Here is a 21,540-nt window from a genome sequence, read left to right on the forward strand (position 1 = left end):
AAAAGATATACCCCCATGATTTCATTCATTCTCTTGTTAAACTTTAGTTTATAAAGATTTGTTGACCTCTATTTACATTCCATAAGTAAAATTACAATACATTGAAAACAAAGCTTTTTTGTCATGTAAACAATGTTTTCTGAAACAGACTTTAATAAATAAAATGGTAGACCATGTGGATAAGGTCTATTTACCGGGTGAAACGATATGTGATTTGAAAGAATCTGAGAAGACTTCAAAAGTATTGGTTGGGCCAGGCTTGCGGCAAGATGAAGATTCAGTTGTTGTAACGAAAAGTGGAATCTTACGATTTAAAGAACCAAACTTTTACTGGATAGATAGCCACATAAAACGGGTATCTGTTTTTTTTTTCATATAAGGGGAATAACTCAATTAACTGTAGTAATCTTTTACATACATTGTACTTTTCTGATTGTATTTGTTTTGTTGTTTTTTTTTTTATTTTTATATTTGAAGCATAGGCCTGAAATATATTTAATTTCAATTCTGTGAAAAAGTGTGTAAAGCAATCTTAAAACGAAGTAACATACATGTACTGAAAGAGTAATCGGAAATGAACAGAATGTAATCCAGAGACAGAGACACACACAACAAGAAACACAAAAATAATACATACAAAGTAACAAAAGTAAATAAGAAACTCAGACTTCACTTTAAACTGGGAGCATGGACCAGGTGCACCGGTAGGGTAAGTATCCTCAGCAGTAGAGAATACAGACAAGTATTAACCCACAAGAGAAGAATCATATAAAATTATTATTATAATTTTTTACTCATATAGTTTAATTACTGTATATTTATTTAAAAATTCCATGGATTAAAGAGTTTTATTTACAGTTTAGGGAACCAAACAAATTTTTCAATTATCTACAAAAATGAAAAAGTTATCATAATTTAATGTTGATGTCCCATGCCACTCAATGGATTTTTTGCCAACCAATCCAAAACACAGGTAAGTGATGATGTCATGAAGGACTCTCCTATATATTGAGGAATATCAAGGCTAAGATTATTATAAAAATCCTTGGTTATGCAACTTATGGAAAATGAAGGTAGATGTAATAACCTTTGAGCTATACTGCTATTATCAATTTTTGATTAAAAATAAAGGTTTACATATGTAATTACATGTAATTACATGTAATTTTCATTACAGATTTGTTTTTTCAGGTAAAAGAGTTATAAATTCTCATACGAAATATTTTATCTGTATGAAACATTTTACTGAACCAAAATTAGTGATGATTGGGGTTTTTTACGGTCTTGACTATCCTTGTGGATCTCGCACAACTGCCCCTTATGGGGATTCTGTTAGTAAATGTCTGTTAGTAATTGGAGGTAGTGAAGCCCAGCCTTCGGAATACCTGACCAAAGAAGTCAGTCAGAGTATGCCCTACTAGTGGCTGGGCTGCTCTGTCGACACTCTGGCCTACTCCCAGGCCCACATGGATGTGAGAGTGCTTCCCTACTCTTAACTATTTGGGAGTAAGTCAACGTGTATAGTGACCGAAATTGGATATAACATGATAGTTATTTAATTTTGAAAATTGGGATTCTAATCATGGTATTGTCAAATTATTTAGTTGTTTATTTTCAAACCAATTTGACACTTAATGATATGCAAATTTGTGAATAAGACATCACTAATGATATTGGAAAACTCTCCTCTACATGAAGTTTCTTAAGGAGAAACTGTCCATTTCTTTTAACCAAACAAATAATAATGTAAAGTGAAATATGAAGTTTCAGCAAAAATAGCTCGTGTAAAGTCATGATAATGCAGGAGTCGGAGTAAATTCATGGACAGGAAACCCCTTTTCCACCATCATTTAGACCCATAGTACATGGACATCAGATCCTTAATTTTCATTTTACCATTTAGCTCTATTCAGGAGCAAAATATATAAGTTTTAATTGTTTTAAAATACATAATTAACTGTAAAGACAAAAGAGTTGCTTCGAAGAACACCTAGAGTCCAATTCTTGTAATAACCCCTCATAAACCCAGGGAAAAGAAGAGTGATAACTACATATAACTACAATTATTTTATACTTCAACTTATCATACATGTATATTCAGAGTTTTTGTTAAAATCTTTTGATGTTTTTTTATTTCCAGTAAAAACTGGGAGCATGGACCAGATGCACTGGTAGGGTAAGCATCCTCTGCTTTTCTAGAAACACCCGCCGAGTTGCTCATAAAAAGTCAAGTCACTTATATGATAAAAACATCAATGCAAGGTTGTGCTTGTTACTTTTCCTTTGTATGTTACAAGATGTCTTATAATGTATGTTGTATTTATTCTGGCACTTGTAATTCCATGTGTCTTACATGGCTGAAAATACATTAGAAATATCCCTGTTTCAAGTGAAAATACCTTATTTCAATGGTGGCCCCACATACATGACAGAAGGGACAAAGTCATTACATTGATTACATAACGAGTATAAAAATTTCTACAAAAGTACAAAAAAAAAAAAATTTTCTGTCAGTACTAAAGGAACCATATTTAGTTTCTATTAATTTATTAAGACCAATGTCTGACACATTGACTTGTGATTAGCCATCTCAGTTAACTATCCCTTTAAACTGTGAATAATAGTGGTAGTTTATTGAGTTTTTAAAATATTTCAGTATGTTGCTGTAAAAGGGGATCCAGTCATAGGTGTAGTGACATCCAAGGCAGGAGATGTATTTAGGTTGGACATAGGTACCAGTGAACTCGCTACCTTATCATATCTAGCATTTGAAGGAGCCACGAAAAGAAATAGACCTGATGTTAAGGTTAGAAAAATTTATTTAAGTCTATAACCCTACACCTTGTCAGTTTGATGGTCGAGACATGTATAATGCCAATTCAAAACTGTTGGCCTTTTCTTACATTTCAAAGCTTGCATCATTTGTAAATGATTTGATTTTACGTACAGTACTTCGAATTGTTTTTGTAAATTACATGTACCTATCAACAAAGTCTTATCACATTATAAAGATCGTACTATTAAATGATCCCGGTTGCCTCACGTGTGTGCACACCAAGTGACAAAATGTAATGTCTGGATTAAATTTGTTGTTTAAACAACTGTCCACTTCAATTATTATCTGTCCACTGATGAAATGCAAACCAGCCAGTGAATGAATTATTAATTATGTAATATTACGTAATCATTTACTGTTTTGTTGACACACTTATTACAGGTGAACAATAACCGGGCGGCCGGAATTAAGAGGTTGTTTTTATTTGAAATATGTAATTAAAACTGTGAAAAACCGGCCGATATACGATTTTAGGGGGTGGCCAGTCTATTGAAGACAAAACACACAGGTTATAAGGTATGTCGGCAGGGACTTTTGAAAACGGCTGGTTTGAAGGGAAGACTGGTTTTCTGAGGGTCCAGTTTGGAGAAGTTTCACTGTACTTACCACAGCAAAAATAAGTCAAATATTTGAATTTGAAGTCTACTGCTGTCCATTGTTCCAATCAGACAGTAAACCAGTCTGTCGGGTTGAAAGGTTACTTCCCTTTGCTCAAAATCTTAAGAAATGTAGTTGAAGTCGAGAACATGAAAAAGGTATATTGATAAAGATGAAAAATTATCTTCCATTCATTGTTGCCTTCTTTCATTCTACATGGATTAAAAACTTTCTAATCAGCTAATAAAAAATATGTTTGCACCACATACCAAAGGGGCTTGCTTCCACTATCCAATATGCAGTCTGACTAGTATACCAAATGTTAAAGATTAATTAAAAGCAGCAGAATTTGACTTTTCAATCTGGTAGCTTAATTTTTGCACTTAGTTAGTTTTTATTTAGGTTGGGGACATTGTTTATACAAAATGTATGGTTGCAAATAAGGACATGGAACCTGAGCTGGTGTGTATTGACAGTCATGGACGCAGTAGTGGACTTGGTGTTATTGGTAGAGATGGGGGATTCATGTTTCAAACATCTCTTAACTTAATAAGGAAGTAAGTTATTGCAAAACTATTGCCAGATAAATGCCATTGTTCATTAAAATGCCAATTCCACGACAGTTCAATTTTTGTTGTCTTTCTTGAATAACCCAATGTCTGTACTGAGGTTGTCTTCTTTTATCAAACGGAATTTTATAATTCTTTGTTAGAAAATTTTTAAGTGACATATTGTTAGCAAATAATAATCTTATGTTTATCAATTTTTTTTATACCCCCCTCCAACGATGTTCGGGGTATTAGGTCTCAACCTCTCTGTCTGTCCGTTTGTCAAAAATATTTTCTAAGCAGCTTGCAGCATTGTTTTGAAACTTGGTGGGATGTATTATAACCCCATGGAGATGTGCATACTGTTTATGTTTGAACAAAAGTTGTAGAAATGATGGCTGTTGAACTTCAGCATTTTTCAAAAAAACTTGGTCTCTGACAGGCATTGTCCACAACTCTTCCTGAATGACTTTCATGATTGTAATGAAACCTAGGCTGTTGGAACTTGGGCATTTTTTTTTTTTTTGGCAAAACTTGGTCTGGCGCATTATCCACAACTCCACCTAAAGGACTTGCAGGATTGTTATGAAACTTAATGGAGTGTTAGATTATCAAATGGAGACGTGTATATTGTGAGGAATTTATTTGTGGGCAAAATATGTTGAAATGACAGCTGTTGGACTTCAACATTTTTCAGCAAAATTTGGTCTGATGCATTGTCCACAACTTCTCCTTTACCACTTGCAGAATTGTAATGAAACTTTTTGGAGTGTTAGATTATCATATGGAGATGTTCATAAAGTCAGGAATCAGTCTTTTTTGTGTTGTCAACAAAGAATAGTACTGATTGCTGTTTGGAGTTGAGTGTTTTAAAGTTCACAGCAAATTGTGTGTCAAAGTGCGTAGTCTTTCCACCATAAAAATTGTGATCAATAGGAACAGTTGTCCACATTGGTCCTCAAATGTACAGGGTTCAACATTCTGCAGGGGTATTAGTTCCATTTGGGGCAATGTCTAGTTTTAATTAGAAGAGGAAATTCACTACATTATAAACACAATTTTGTAAAAAAAAAAAAAATTATTTTACATACTATATAAATGTTTTTGGTTATTGTTATGAATTTTTGTATGCTTGTCTTTCTAGATGAGATGTTTTACTGTGTATCATTATTTGTTGTCTTTCACTCTTGAGGCCCCATGCAGTTAGGGTGTCAAAAGATGCAGCAGCGCTAAGCTTGTCGTAAAAGGCTGGGTTGTGTACCACTGGTGTGTTACATGCTGGGGTTGTCAGGCTATAACATGGAAAATCTGACCGCAAACCATAGTGGTGCACAGTGTTGGGAAAGATGCCACGTTCCTTGCACGTTAAAAAACCCTACTGTGGTATTCTCCCGGAGTAGGAACCATATGGCTCCGCCACAGCAGGCTAAATTGCCAGACCTCTCCCTATTTCCAGTGGCAATCAAAATTTGTCGACCCCATTATCCTTGTGTCCCATCCCATTTTTTATTTCATCATCATTTCATGTTCATTTTATCATCCACTTCATGTTCATCGCCTGAATATAGCTGATTATCAAAAAATTCACTCTTGAGACATTAATTCAAAAACAATTTCTACCAATTTTCATGATACTTTGTTGTGAGCTCTATAAATTTTATGAATGTCCGATTGTAAATTTTTGACTTGAGCAACATTTACAAAGAAATGGGTCAATTTCTCATATTCAGACAATAATTTTCAAGTTGTTCCATGAAACATTGATGAAATACTTATTTCTGTTGATGTGAGCTCCTTTCCCCCATTTTTATGCCCCACATCTGAAAGTTGAGGGGGTGCATATTGTTTCACCCTAATCCATTCATCCATTCTGCACATTCTTGCACACTAATTTAACAACTTAAAAAAGTTAGCACCAATCTAATTGAAACTTGTAGAAATTGTATATATCCCTAGTGGGAACTCCTCTTTTATTGAGGATTGAAAGAAAATCTACTTAGTAGTTCAGTGTGAAGTTTATACATTAGGTTGCATAAGTATCAATAGATTAATATTTCATGTGCAGGGTTATGATACACCTAATAGTTTAAATTATTGTTTTACAGACTTCTTACTTCTGATTGTGTGTTGCTGAAGACTTTAGGTCAAAACATGAAGTTCGAGGTTGCTATAGGGATGAATGGAAGAATATGGCTTAATGCAAAATCAGTGTCACATACAATTGCTCTGAGTAATGCCATCAGTGCTGCAGAACATATGTCAAATGAACAAATAAAAGTTATGTGTAAGAAACTGATGAATGCACTGGCAGGGTTTTGAACAAAATAAACAGTTTACTCCTGGTATGCTCTGTTTCAAAAACTCTACTGGAGATAGTGCTGTTCATTTATTTCTACATGTTTCTTGAAAGCTGGTGCAGCTATGTGTGTATGTATGAAAGTTCTTTATCATTAACTTCAGAATGTTGAATGCATTGTATTTAGGAAATCTAATGTTGCCTTTTTCAATTCAGTTTAGAATTTAAAGAAGGCAAAGTACTTGTTCTGTCTTTTGCACTAATATATATTGTGTACAGTAAATGAAGTATTGGGAAGATGACTAGTAACTACATCTATACTGTCATTGCATTTTTATCTGATTTAGAAAGTTGAATTGAAAATAAAAGAAACTAAACTGGTTGACTTGTTCAGATTATAACTGTGGTACAAGACTATCAGATATTTAAATGTAACAGTCCAATAAAGCCTTCATTTTGTTGAAAGAACCTGCTGTATGAATATTGTACAAGTTCATTTACTGATACTTATGTTTTTGTATTATAACTTATTGTCTACAAATGCCATTCAGTAACTGCAAGCTTTCTCTAAGTTGATATCTCATTTTGTCTATATGGTGTATGTTAAGGAATCAAACGTATTATTGAGTGAATTTTATGGTGTGTTTATATTTCTTGTTCCAGTTCATTTTTGATCTGACATTGTAGAGGTGTGGTTCATTGAACCCCACCCTAGACATGCACCTATCCACTGCCAGTTCATGGTCATTTATGTGCCTTTATGTCGTTATTTTACTTTTTAGTTTATTCTGAAGGAGTGTCATCTTTTGTCACCATAGATTTTATTACTTTTGTTGTCATGCTTTTCAGAGCTTGCTTAGAGGTGTTTACATTTGTGGAAGACATTTTGGTGATCTCTAAAAGTATTTGTACTGAGATTATACCCTGGTGAATTTGTTGCTTATTACCATATCTGTTATTTTTTCTATTATCATTCAGCAAACACATGAAAACAAAATGATTTTAAATAAAACAATTTATTTAACACACAGCATTTAAAAAATGCATCTGATACTCCATAACATTTTCACATCTCGATCATCAACTCTCAATACAAAAAATATCAATAGATGATGCATCAACTGATCAAATCAATGTCAAGCCATGTTATACTTAAAAAAATGTCAAAATATTTTGCTATAGATGTGGTATACCGGTACTATTCTAAATTCACAGGAAACAAACATCCATCTTCTTTATCTTGACACATTTATAATTAAATACAGATACCCATATAGAATTCATACTTAAATGCCTTTAAACAGCAAGAAGAATAGTATCCGAGATTTCTTCACAAATTATAATGCAGATCTGCCTCAAAATTGTAAATACAATCAAATCTGTCTTCTGTGACATTCAAAGGGAGTGTAAAATGATGGTTGCATAAGACAGGTGGTCTTTAATGAATGTATTAATTTTAAATAGATTTTAAAGGATATTCAACCATAGTCCCTCAAGAAAGGGTATTGCTGAATGCAGGTGGTTGCTAAGACAGTTTGATTGTATTCAAACTGAATAGGCTTCACTGAGAACTTCATGCTTCAATAATCATACAAAAATCAGTAAAAGAATTGTAAATATGGCAATAAATAAAAAAAGGTACTAAATGTGCATCACCAAGACAGCATCATACATTAAAACTTTCTCCACACCCACATGTCCCTTTAATGTTTGGATTATTAAATATGAATTCTGAGGCTAATTTATTTTCAACATAGTCCATTTCTGTCCCAAGTAAAGTCAGCTGGGCTTTTGCATCTATGAGAACTTTTACTCCTGTATAAATAAAAACATAGCATAATAATGAGTTTCAATTACTTTATAGCAGTTCCACATGTTTCATATCATGCTAAAGGCTACTCCTCCAAAGCTAGATGTTGTCTGACAAGCTTTTATTTAAGGAGGTAGACCTAGGGTAAGAGACATAACTTTGAAATCAGTGATATGTTTGTATCATATTCAATTTCACCAAAGCCTATCAAGCTTTCATTTGAAACAGAATGAAATTGTTACTTTGATGCTTACATAAGATTGATGTATAATGCAGAATACAAACGTTCCAATGATTTGTAAGAGTTGGGTCCCTTACTCTAGATCTACCTCCTTATCTTGGTGCAAGTATGTAGGAACAAAGCTCCAACCTCCAACATAAGATGTATTACAAGTTTGGCATGGTTTCATAAAAATATTAAAATGATTTTTCTTCAAATTTTGAACAATCAGGATGATGGAAATCAGTTAATTAAAAATCAGTTGAGAGGCTTTTTTGTGAAGCCAGGCTCATGTTCAAGCATATGTGGCACAGCAATTCAATTGCCATTTTAATATTATATAGATAGCAGTGAGTTATCAAATATTCCTAGTGTAATGAGTTAGATTATCCACACTTTTTCTTCTAATTCAAACGTGAAGACTATGGTATTTTTCATATAAATGTACAAGTTAAAGTAAAAACTTGTTGGTTTTTCATTAGACTTGGGTAAATTATAAGCATGTAGCTCATTACCAGCATTAAAATTATAAAACTGAATGCAGATTGTGCACGAAGGGATATGAATCAATTACCAGTATAGGTTCTCTTATCTCTCTGATGCTATTCTTTCCAAGAAAATTCCACAAAGACAACCTACTAATTCTCGACATATAATTGTGTAGTTTACCAGGAAATCATCATGTCCATATACATTTCAGTTAAACATTGTGACATAAAGGTTGAGGCACGTTTACAGGCGAAATTTGCCACCAAGGACCAATTAAAAAAAAAAATAAAGTGGTATTGCCATTGTGCAAGTTCTTAACAAACATGCAGATTGGTACCATTCTATTACAAATTCACAATTAAAATTAGCAGAGGCCCCCCTCCCCCCACAAACCACTGATTGTATGGTTCCCTTTCAGTTTAAAAAAAATAAGTAAATTCATAATGTAAGAAGTACGGATTCATATACTGACTGAAAACCATTGTTCTTTGAAAAAAAGTAATAATAAAAAGACAAATATTCTTTTCATACCATCTTGAATGACTTCTTCATCAAACTTTCCCTTCTCTTTTGCATATTCTAGCGTGTATGATAACCCATTACACCCTCTGGTTTTTACACCAATTTTTAGACCAATCTACAAAATAAAATATTTCATAGCATGTCTACAGCTTGAGCCTCTAATTATCAAGAATAATAATTTGTTTTTCTACCAAGGATAATAACATCACAATTATTTTAATTGATATTACAGACCTATTTATGACAATACTTATTTTTGGCAGTATTTTATGAAAATAATCTGTAAAATCCTGAATTTCATAATTTTTAGGTACTTTGGATAGATTCAGAATTGAATGTATAACATAATTTACAAGCACATTTTGTAATCTGTAAAGTAAGCACCACTGAGTTACTGTTCTCTACAATCAGCAGCTATTCTATTATGCTTTACCTGAAACTAAACTATAACCAAAATATACGGCCTTTATGGTCTGTAGACACTTGGTTTTCTTGCAATAACTTGATGAATCTTAACAAAATTATATAAAAAAGACTCCAAACCAAAAAAGACTGGCATTAATCTTTTTAAAAAAATACACACCAGGCCAGGACCAGCCTTAGGTTATGGCTTACACTGCTTATAGAAGTATCAAAAACAAGTTTTACCTTTTTTCAAACAATAGCATGAGAAAAGTGCATGGTCAGGTCATTATGATATTGTTCTAGAAGGTTCCATAAGATATATTAAACAAAAGGAAAATTTTGATTGATTCGGGGTTACAACCCTTACTGTCCAGAAGTAGTAGTAACAAGGAGACCCCTATTTACTTGATAGGATATTCATAACTTATAATTTGGAAAAAAAAGACAAATAAATGTCAAGATTTAAAACAAATGCTTTCGTGAAATATTGTTAAGAGAACAAAATACTGGTCACTAGCATTTTTTCACATAGTTGTAAGTCTACATCTAGAATCATCCTCCTTGCTGTATAAACTCAGTAACCACTGTCCTGAATATACAAGTGTACTTACCATATCTGGTCTGTTGTCTAATAATGTTTTTATCTTTGTAACGGCTGCTGATGTCTAAAAATAAAATAAAACCACCATGTACAACACTGACCAGATGTTAAAGCATAAGAAAACATAAATGTACATGTATGTACTGATGTAATCCATTAGGCTTTTTGACTATGACATATGACTTTCATTGCCCAATAAAGGAACTTAAGAGTCAAGATTGTTTTAATTAACAATATTTTACTGTATTCTCTAGTAACCAGGGGCAGATACAGGAATTCAATCAAAGTGCTGTTAGTACTGGAGTTTTTTTATTTTTGTGAAAAATGTAGCATGAACAAAATTTTATAGATTCCATGATGTTGCATTTTTTCATATTATTTAGAATTGAAAGTCAATCAATTCTAATGACTGAAATACTGAAATTTAAACTGTAATTGATATTTAAACAGCATCAAACTTCACAAACATTTACAACTTATGTTCCATTTCACCTTTTCCCCAAATTTTTAAACCTGTCCAAAAGCTAATTTGTATAATTTACATTCAAAAACTATATTAGCAGATTATTTGTCTAACAGTGTAATTATATTCAAATGAAACCAATATCAGCTTAATAAAATAATTTCCTAAATGAACACAAGACTTTCCAAAACTAGACACTTTTGATCAATCTGAATTTTCCCACCAATTTTATTAGGTAAAACAACTGCTCTTCACTTTCTGTTTATTTATGGTAAAATATTAATGATGGAATCAAGATTTTGACTGATTGATGTGTTAATTGGAACATGCTAAACACATTTAAAGCTTCTGGACATATAACTGCAAGAATTGAATTCCCTAAATTCAAATTTATTACTAAATATCTTCCAAGGCAAAAAAGGGAGTTCCTCAAATCTTCAGTTGATTTGAAGACAAGATCTGAATTAATACAATATAATTTAGATGAATAATTGCCAGAAACATATTTACTGGTTATAAAAGAGGTATTGAATGATATAAAAGGAATTACATTTTAACCATGTTTTCTGTAGTGTACAGAAATAGGGAAGTTCACATGATGAACTGGCAACAAGGTATTTTGATTCTGTAAGAATCAAAAACCCCCAAAACGGGAGGGCATGCTGACTATACCAAGAGAGGGCACATATTGTCACTCCAGTCATTTTTCTTCATTTCAATCAAAAAATGGAAGGGCCTGGATTCACCTTTGGTAAAAAATTAAACATTTGGATCTTATGGGACCTACTTAAGAATTAATAAATGTACATGTAAAAGTTAAATGAAGCTTATATGTAGATCTTTGAATGTTTTGGACAAATAAATTTGAGAATTACATTCATTTTTTTTTTTTGGTTAAAATTCCACCCTTTACAAAAATGCACTATGTCACATACAGAATGTTACAGGAAGTGTTTTTCTTTATTCATTGCTAATTTCAACTACTTTTTAGTCATTTCAATTTGTACAAATAAACAACAAAGCAGCTGCAACACTACAGGTTTTACTGTTTAGCATTAACAGCTGCTTTTTCATTCTGATAACAATAAAAGCGTTCTTTTATTTGTTCTTTTCTCAACCAATATTAAGAAAGGACCCAAAAATATTTAAGTAAATATTTTTCACAAAAAAAAGAACAAACGCTACAGTGAACAATGAAAGTTTGTATATCATAGAAAATACATTAACTGGATATTTCTCTACGATTTGGTCATTTTATTTACTTTTTGGACAACTAGATGACGCCAAGGACAATGTGATAGGAACAAGTGATCAAAATGTATGAAAAATCTGCATTTTGACTGGTTGTTGTGTGATTGTGTTGCAATGTCTAAAAAATCTGATTGGTTGAAAGTGACTTTTGACATTTCTTACGTTGTTCTCCCAAAACAACTGATGACGCCATAGACATACAATCGCTAGAATTTCCGCCATGACAGATTCAGAATGTCAAGCAATCAAAGGAATCATAGAGACTCCTGAAAGTTGAATACCACACAAAAATTACTCCCTTCATTCAAATTAATCAATATAACAATATGATGCTGAAATTAAATAACTTGAGTTGATATTTCGTGATATTTAACTTTCACTTATCATAAAACCAAAATTTATAATTAAAAATTATGAATGTGAAAACAAAATATAAATTTCAGTTACTTTTTCATGAAATTGTTTCAGAATAATGTAATTCAGCTACAATCTCACATAAAGACAACTCATCTCTAATCAGATCACAAGAATAATCTAGGGATTACTTTGGTTGCTAATTATGTACAGGGTTTTACAGGTAAGAGATACAGTTGATGCAATCAACAGACTATGTGTTATAGAAACTTTGATTTGGGCGAAATTGGAAGTTATATAAAATTGTTCCTCCTCTTTTTAAAACAAATAATACACATTAAACAATCATATGACATACATCATAATAGCAAGATTATTTATGTTGTTCTCTTTTATATAGGATTCAACTAGCAAGAAACAAGAAAAGTACACACCTTTCACTAACCTGAATCAATATTTACTAGCCCCTAGCTTCAGGCTAGTGGCTAAAGGCGAGCACTGTTACAATACAGGAAGAAATCCAATTAAAATATAAGTAAGAAACTCCCATACCAGCAAAATCACATCTTGGCAAAGGTTGAACCTGCTTCATATTATGCATGTGAGGCATGTCACCCATAGGTAAAGTCTTCACAATAAATGAGCAGTCTGAAACCCAAAGCTGGTAATAACATTGGTGGGCCTGTATAATTTCCACTTACTGGCCAGTAATATCTGTATAAAAAATTCTCCAAAATATGGTTGGGGCCTGTGGATCAAAAATTTTACTATGAAGACTGTAGGTATAAATGATTGTTTAGTGCTCACCCTTTACCGCTAGCCAATACCTGGAGCTAGTGAAAATTGATTCAGGTGAGTGAAATGATGTGTACTTTTCTTGTTTTGGGCTAGATGAAGCCTATACATCCCTCTATTACTTGGGCTAGACATTGAGAATTTTAAGAGTTGTGGAACTTTTAAAGGGGATCAATCAATACGAAAATTAACAGTTGAGAAACATGTCCAATGATATGACTTACTTACTTTACTCTTTATAGTCCATCATTATCTCAAACTAACCAGGGATTATAAAATGAATTTTATATAATACCAACTTATATGTACTTGTGAAAACTTTGAATATCCAGAATAATATTCAAAACCTTTCGTGTACCTCTTATAAAGGGAACTTCACTCACACTTAAGGCCCCCCTTTAATCCCGAAAGGGATTAGCCTTAGGCCCCTCAATAGCCTCAAGTTAATGCTGTCTTTGTTGCATCTATGTTGATGAGGCATTACATCATTCAGATTTTTTTAAAAACACGTAAAATAAATTAGAAAACGTCGACAAATTGTGAACGTGACAAGAAAAAGTGGTTGCATAATAATCTGTTTCATAATGTGACCTTCAAATTTCTACACTGTAGACAAACAAAATGAATAAAGCCAAAATATAAAACTAGCATCTTTATGTACAATATTCTTACCATTACAATTGGAGCCCTACTGGGTAAGATGCGCTTTCTAGTAACGGCTCGAACAGTCGCTCCCACGGCACGAGAGGCCATATTATTTGTTTACGTGCTGTGGTTTCCGCTATCGGTAAGTGTTTTATTGGTTTTAACTTATTCAAGGTTCCAGTTCATTTCATGGAATGATATTGCTAATTTCGGTGTTCTGAATTTGTATCCGAGACCAGGGTCCGATTATCATTTTTAAATCCGATTTTGCGAGAAACAATTTTAATTTTCCTGATATTGAGATGTTTGTGTGATATTAAAATATCAACGAAGGGACATGCCTTCTTTTTATATAAGAAATTAGTTTATATCAATAAAGCAATTGGATTCTGATATTAAATCAAATTACTCATGTACTGAATCAATTTATATCGATCGTTTGAATTTTTACGCCTCAAATAATCCTCATATTGCTAAATAGGGGATAAAAGGAAAGCACGGGGATCAAATTTAAAAGTATCTAAACACAAGCCTATTGTTGTAAATAGTTAATGTAGCAAACTCTGATTTTTTTTTAAATTCACCATTCTGATTACGAAGGTCATTACCCAAAAAAATACACATCAAATTCATGCTACATTGTAGCAGTGCGCCAGTTCGCGATATATTCAGGTTCGATGTCGGTTTACAAGGAACATCTAGATTAATTAACACAAAACTCTCCGCTATACTGCGTAATTGAACAACAAAGTACTCTCTGGCCTTTCCCAGTTTCTAAATTTTCAAGTCGAAATTAAATTTATCGACACCCAAGTCGAAGTTGACTGTCAAATTATTCAAACTTATGCCGCAATCATTGAAATAAATCATGTCCTTAGAAATATGTATGTCCCTCTCAACTAGCTACATTCCTTTGTTGATACGTGGTGCAGGTTATCACACAGACACCTAAGTATCATTTAAAGTACTCAGTTTCAAAGCACCTAGTTCTAGACACGCGTACATGAACATAAACGCCAAAATCTTGGAATATAATTTCAACAATTATGTCTGGTGCCAAAAAAAAACACAAGCCATGCACTTTCAAGGCTCTGGAACACCTACAGCTCTATTATCTTTACACATAGCAAAAACAGCCAAATAGAATGATTATTACAAAAAGCAATATCAACAGAACACAGACTTACACCATTCCTGAAATCGAAATCTAATCAAAGTTTCATTTTGATTTGTCATCCCACGAGGCGGTAACCGTAATAAAAATACATGATACAGTAAGTGATACATCGGGATGGTCTCAGGGGTTATGCCACCCTTTTATATATAACAAAAATTGGCAAAAATTGAGCGGCAAATAATAGCATGGAACCCCTTTATTTATATAAGTTTCTTGATCGGATCCAGTGCCCCCTTTTTTGTAAATATTCCGTCATAGCCTGCATAAAATATGCGAATACAGCTCATCCAATTGGAATTCAGCATCATTTCTATGACAGATGACTATTTAGGCACATACTCAATTCTTCTCGAGATGGAGAGGGCTGGGATTTCATGTTGCATTAGATTTTTTTTCTCTCGCAAATACGAAATAATTATTTTTTAGGTTAGAGATCAATTCCTTTTAACTGAATCATTGATTATACACTCTTAATTAATAAGTATATTTAGGTCGCAGTAAAATTTGTTTATTGGATTCGTTTATTGACATAAATAACATAGAATTAAATTGTATATATTATGAATACCTATAAAATGAACCTAACCATCTGTATCGGAACACTGAGATTTTTCAAATCATCACTCAAAGAACGCTGATCCGCGCCGTTCCTGACCAGTCGTGTTTGTCGCCGCTCCCGTTGGGTTCGTTCGTAATTAAGTTTTGTTTGCACTGTGTACTTTTTTTTATTTTTATTATTTAATATGTAATTTTTAGACTAAGTTCATACCACCCCATATATCTTTTAATTTTTAATTTATATATAAAAGTAAAAAAACCGCTCTAATTTTGTTTTAAAATTTGTCTTTATTTTATCTTAAAACATAAAATAAATATCCGCCGTAAATCGCAATTATTTTGATTTATATTTTTTGTTCTTTCAAAACAGGAGGTTTGATCAAATCTTTATTAATTGATTACTAATTATGGCTAGTCTTAAAAGAAAAGACAGCCCAACAGGCACCTCACCAGAAATGCCTATCAAAAAGGCCAATTTCAACGGCCACAATCAAAAAAGTTTGAACTTCTTCCCAAAAGAAGAAGCAATAATTCTTAATTCAAAGGCTAAGAAATTTAATTTTTGTCAGTGCAAACTTTGCACTATCTCCTTGTTTTGGCTCTGGGAGATATAAACAAAGAGGCCATATCTATCAAGCCTCTCAAAAAGAGTTTCTTGATACATGTGCCTTCTAAAACTATAAGATCAAAACTCTTATCTTTAAATAAATTAGGTTCATTTATGGTAAACTTTTCCAAATATGATAAGGATCATAAAAATAAAGTTCAAACTCGCACCACACTTCAAGGTGATAAAATTAACTCCCCTAAAAGAATAATTAAAGTCATTTGGAATCCCATTCAGGTACAATTTTTGAACTTAAAACAACAAGAAAACTTGTTGCAACAAATTGGGGTGGACAGTAAACTTAAAATGGGCAGTAACCCAAACTTTATTTTGACTAGTCTGGATTACAAGCACAAGGATTTGTCCATTATACCATTAGGACACTTGAAAGATTACACGCTCAGCCCTTATAAACCTAATCCAAAATTCTGTGCTTCTTGTGGGACATTTTAAAATGGAATGCAACAAGACCAGCCCTATTTGTATTAAATGTGCAGGAAAACATACAACATCTAAATGCACTAGTCAAATAATAAAATGCAACAACTGTAATGGCAACAATCAAGCCATAAATAAAAAATGCCAAGTTTATCAACACCATAAACTGGTTTTACAATACATGTATGTTGATTATTTAAATTTTGACCAAGCAGTCAAAAGGCTAAATCTAAAAGTCAACCTAAAAACAATACCGAAGCCATAAAACCCACCACAGGTGACACCACAGGAAGACTACTTCCTATCTCACCGGAAATAGTGGTAATTAATGACAATAAAAAAACAATCTTATGCCGAGGCTGTAAAAATAATGCCTGTCACTTCATTACTCCAAAGCGAACAGCCGCAGGTAATTAATCAAACTCAATCACAAACCGCTGACATCAATGACTGTCACAGTGACCTTAACACCAGTAGTGGTTCCGAGCAAAGTATGGTTAATTTTTTTAAAACACCACACCTTATTTAACCATGTAAGTCTGTTGATAACTTTTAAGCATTTTCCAATAAGGACAAAGCAAATCTTTTGGCTCGCACATTTGCTATCGCATCAAGTGACCAAAACCTTGATCCAGAATTCAAAGTTCACAAGTACAGTTTTAAAGCTTCAAATCCAATTCATAAGGACAATTGTCATGCTAACAATCAATCAAAATACAATCTACCCTTTACAATAGAGGAGATGTGTAAAATAATGAGAAATAAAACAGTGTCAGCACCAGGTGACGACAGAATATCATATGAAATGTTTAAACATATGCCCGAAAATATGCTAAAATTGCTTTTAGATTTGATAAATAAAATTTGGAAAAGTGGTAAATTACCAGATTCATGGAAGCAAGCCAACATTATTCCTATTCCTAAGCCTAACAAAAATAAATCTGATCCAAAATCATACCGTCATATTTCTTTAACTTCTAATCTTTGTAAACTTATGGAAGGTATGGTTAATGCAGACTCAAATTTCTTCTCGAAGAGAAAAATATAATAAAATATACGCAAAGCGGCTTTAGGCAGGGTCGGTCTACTCTAGACCATTTGTTAACGCTTGAGGGTGATATCAAAAGGCTAAAGTTGAAAACATCTTTTAGCAGTTTTCCTAGACATTAAAAAGGCATTTGACCTAGTTTGGAAACCAGGATTGTTATATAAATGCGAATCATATGGCATCAATGGGCACATGTTTAACTTCTTGATTTTCTCCAAGATAGAAAAGTTAATCAAGAAAGAATCAGATTAATTTGAGTTAGATAATGGTATTCCTCAAGGTAACGTTATAAGCCCTACACTTTTTAATATCACGATAGATGACTTGGTTTCCCAATCTCAAAACGCCACTTTATCACAATTTGCAGACGACAGTGCCATGTGGTTAAGGGGTTATGATCTTAAAGCTCTTACTGGAAAAATGCAGCTGACCCTTAACAGCATTAGTAAGTGGTTATAAATGGGGCTTTAAAATATCCCAAAGCAAAACAGTGGGAATTATTTTTGGCGATAAAAAAAGAGACCTCTGTCAGCTTATTTTTAGACAATAAACCAATCTCACTTCAAACACATGTCAAATTTTTAGGTCTCATTTTTGACAAACGTCTTACATGGAATAAGCAAGTGCAATATTTAGAAGAAAGATCAAAACCAATTTTGAACTTACTGACATATGGCAAAGCAAATAATTTTGGCATGGGAACAGAGTCCTTACTATTGCTTTACCGGTCTCTATTAAGGTCAATTTTAGACTACGGGTGTCAAGCATTTAATTCTGCCCTTCCAAATGTTAAAGAAAAATTAGTCCGCATTCAATCTTGGGGACTTAAAATTGTTCCAGGGGAAATCAAATCAACACCTTTAGAAAAAGTTCTAGCAGAAGCAGGTGAACTCCCTTTACAGCTCAGAAGAGATCAACTGAGTCTTAAATATTATGCTAGATGTAAACAAATTTCTTCAAATCCAGCCAATAAGTTAACCGAACAATGCTCGGAATATACTAAAAGATATTCACATAAGTGGAAAAAAATGACTGCTCATATGGTTTCAGAGTACGTCAATTTCTCTCATAGAATGATTTAGACACAATAGATATCGTTCAAAACAAACAACCAAAACATGCCCCCTGGATAATTGGTACGACTAACACATCCGAGTGTATTAAAAAACAGGTGGACAAAAAAGGCAATCCACATTTGATTAAATCAGCTGTTATGCAAATTATAGATGAAAAATATAGAAACCTTTTAAAAATATATGCAGATGGCTCCAAGGATCCTACTTCTGGTAAAACATCAAATGCATTCTTTATCCCTGATAAAAGGGTATCATTATCTATTAGGTTGCCTGATGATATTTCCGTTTATTGAACAGAAATGACTGCAATATCGCTTGTGTTAAAATCGATAATTTATCAAAATTATCGAGACAAAAACATTGTTATCCTCACAGATTCTTTTAGTTCTCTTCAATCTATTAAAAATGATAAATCTAGCAGACCAGACTTGTTAAATTCTATTCAACTATACCCAAAATTTCTAAAACAGAAAAATATAAGAGTAATTATAGAATGGATTCCGGCACACGTCGGTATTCCGGGTAACGAAATAAGCGACAGACTGGCAAAACAAGCTCTATCAAACCCTACTATTGGTGTAAAATTGGGTTAAGTTCAAAAGAATTTATTTCTATTATTTCAAAAATTTTAAAACAAAAATGGCAGACAAGCTGGCAAAATTCGAATCACATTTGGCACAAACAGCTAAAACCTAATGTTAATGTAAAACCAGCATTTTACAGTGGTAAAAGACATCATGCAATAACAATTACTAGACTCAGACTGGGCACAACATGCTACCAGGTCAAATAGGAAAATATGTTAAAGATATATCGCCTTTATGCCAAAAATGTGGAGTTTCAGAGGACATTAAGCACGTCCTTATAGATTATTTAGAACACCACCAAGCACGTTTGAAACTTAAAGAAAATATCCACAAATTGGGTCTCCACGCTCTTTTGGAACTAAACCTTCTTAATCCACCAAATCAGTTCAGCAACAAGACTGGTCAGCATTAGCGCAATTTATTTCAGTCATTGGTTATCATGATAAAATATAGCATAATTTTTTTTTAAATTACGGTAATTGTCCTTAAATAACTTAAAGCCCTATATTTTTTTTCTTTTCATATCAAGTTGGATAATCCACACCCTATATATCAAGTGTAGTTGCACTGATTTCAGCAGAGCAGTTTCAGGTGGTCGTGCGACACACTTATAAATATGTAGGGTCAATATCTAACGTAATAAAACCATAACCAACATATTCATATAGTACCATTTTTCTAAAATAATATCATCTTTCATTTTTCAATAAAAAAAAAACAATGATATACAATTGAATTAAAATAAAATTAATCACCTGATACGGGGTTCCGCAATGTAATATATTTATACACATAGTCTCTCATTTTATTTATTTATTCTTTACTATTATTATTTATTATTATTTTTTCTTTACTTTTGTTAATCATGTACACATATGCTTATGAAACATATCTACCGCGCCGATAGCTCCAGCCGTGTGTGGTATAATGTCGCGTGCGTCTTTCTTTAAAAAAAACTCCGGTTTATACATAGTCATAAAGCTAAACTCCAAAATAGAAAAAAAATTATTCTATTTTCCTTATTTCACTATCTTTTATTTTACTACTTTGGCTTATAAATACATTTTTTATTTGTTTCTTTGGCTAAACTTTTGGCTGTTGTTAAGTCCATGTGTAAATTTGGGATTTACATTTACACTTGTTAAATTCTAAAAGTTGACCAATCTAACCAATGATAAACAATCCAGTTTCCAAATTTATTTTAACAAAAAATTGGTCAACCCATTCACCAGAAGTATGAGCTGGAACAGGCTCGTGTGGCGTTAGTAAAACTGCGTACTAACGTCGTGTGCTAGCACGGTAAAATCCGGGAACTACGCCCGGCTAGACTAGGCAGTCTAAATTTACATACACTTTTTGGCTCGTCATAAACTTTTCGGCATTCCAAAAAAGCATACACCTTTGGTAACTAAAACTCTAACATTATCAATTATTAAATTTGCACTTCACCTTTGGATATTCACCAAACCACACACATTTGACTCTAAAACGGATACACTATTTGGCAAACTAAATCTTACAGGTCTTCCGCCATCTTGGTCCGCCTAGTTGTCCTTGAATCTTTCCCATCCAACTTGGCATTTTCCTCCTTTACATGGTCCATTTTCATATTTCATTGTTACTATTTACTATTTAATTTTTAACATTTCAGCTATTCATAATTTACTAGTATATTACCCTTTCCCCCTTTTTTTGAACTTATTATTTCTTTTTTTTTCTTTTTGGTTAAAAATACAATTTAAATACATAGCAAAATTATCAAAGCCCACCAAATTGGGCCGTCCATGCGAGACCCGACAGGGTAGTCAAGGACGTTAAAAACCCCCTTAGTTAGTTAGCATCGGAACATAAATGGGGTATGCCAACGGACTATTTTAATACTTTAGTGTAAGATAATTGCAGATGCTATCTGGCTTTACAAATCTAAGGGCTCTGGCGACTGCTACATCAATTCTGATCTTCGATCTAAATTGATAAAAAAAACTATAGTATAGACTATCAGAAGACGGCGTTTTGAAAAAAAAAACACTTTTTTATGTCAAGAAACCATTTTCTGTATTATTATTATTATTATTATTATTATTATTATTTCAGAGACTGCATTTTTGATTGCAGAACATATTTTTTTCAAGTTAAAAATGTTTTGTTTCATGTGTTCACTTTAAGGCCTTGTTTGGGATTTTGACGTGTTTGACCTACATCTTACTGCTGAATCTT

General features: G+C 32.8%; 2 protein-coding genes across 2 annotated transcripts; one reads left to right on the forward strand and one right to left on the reverse strand.

The window, feature by feature from the left end:
* The first annotated feature begins 138 nt into the window (after positions 1-138).
* On the forward strand, positions 139-6,659 carry LOC148628990 (exosome complex component RRP40-like). Its single transcript, XM_088542006.1, has 4 exons — positions 139-355; positions 2,657-2,806; positions 3,836-3,990; positions 6,087-6,659. Exons 1-4 carry the CDS (start codon positions 164-166, stop codon positions 6,298-6,300), a joined length of 711 nt encoding a protein of 236 aa, XP_088398132.1. The 5' UTR covers positions 139-163; the 3' UTR covers positions 6,301-6,659.
* Positions 6,660-7,274: 615 nt separating this feature from the next.
* LOC148628991 (iron-sulfur cluster assembly 1 homolog, mitochondrial-like) lies at positions 7,275-14,009 on the reverse strand. The gene is made up of 4 exons (XM_088542017.1): positions 13,860-14,009; positions 10,335-10,388; positions 9,328-9,433; positions 7,275-8,092 (listed from the first exon to the last, which is right to left on the reverse strand). The coding sequence occupies exons 1-4, from the start codon at positions 13,938-13,940 to the stop codon at positions 7,944-7,946; spliced, it is 390 nt and encodes a 129-aa protein (XP_088398143.1). The 5' UTR covers positions 13,941-14,009; the 3' UTR covers positions 7,275-7,943.
* Positions 14,010-21,540: the final 7,531 nt, after the last annotated feature.

This window comes from Perna viridis, chromosome 1 (assembly GCF_037379345.1).
Source record: "Perna viridis isolate PV_CMFRI_1.1 ecotype Kerala chromosome 1, ASM3737934v1, whole genome shotgun sequence".
Lineage (NCBI taxonomy): Eukaryota > Metazoa > Mollusca > Bivalvia > Mytilida > Mytilidae > Perna > Perna viridis.

Bases quoted from the DNA above. Each gene is read 5' to 3' on its own strand.
- LOC148628991 (XM_088542017.1), bottom strand. From the start codon at position 13,940: ATGGCCTCTCGTGCCGTGGGAGCGACTGTTCGAGCCGTTACTAGAAAG. The intron at 9,434-10,334 runs GTAAGTACACTT...TTTATTTTGTAG, and splicing joins TAGACAACAGACCAGATATG to ATTGGTCTAAAAATTGGTGT. The intron at 8,093-9,327 runs GTATGAAAAGAA...TTATTTATACAG, and splicing joins TGAAGAAGTCATTCAAGATG to GAGTAAAAGTTCTCATAGAT.
- LOC148628990 (XM_088542006.1), top strand. From the start codon at position 164: ATGGTAGACCATGTGGATAAGGTCTATTTACCGGGTGAAACGATATGT. The intron at 356-2,656 runs GTATCTGTTTTT...AAAATATTTCAG, and splicing joins TAGATAGCCACATAAAACGG to TATGTTGCTGTAAAAGGGGA. The intron at 2,807-3,835 runs GTTAGAAAAATT...GTTTTTATTTAG, and splicing joins GAAATAGACCTGATGTTAAG to GTTGGGGACATTGTTTATAC.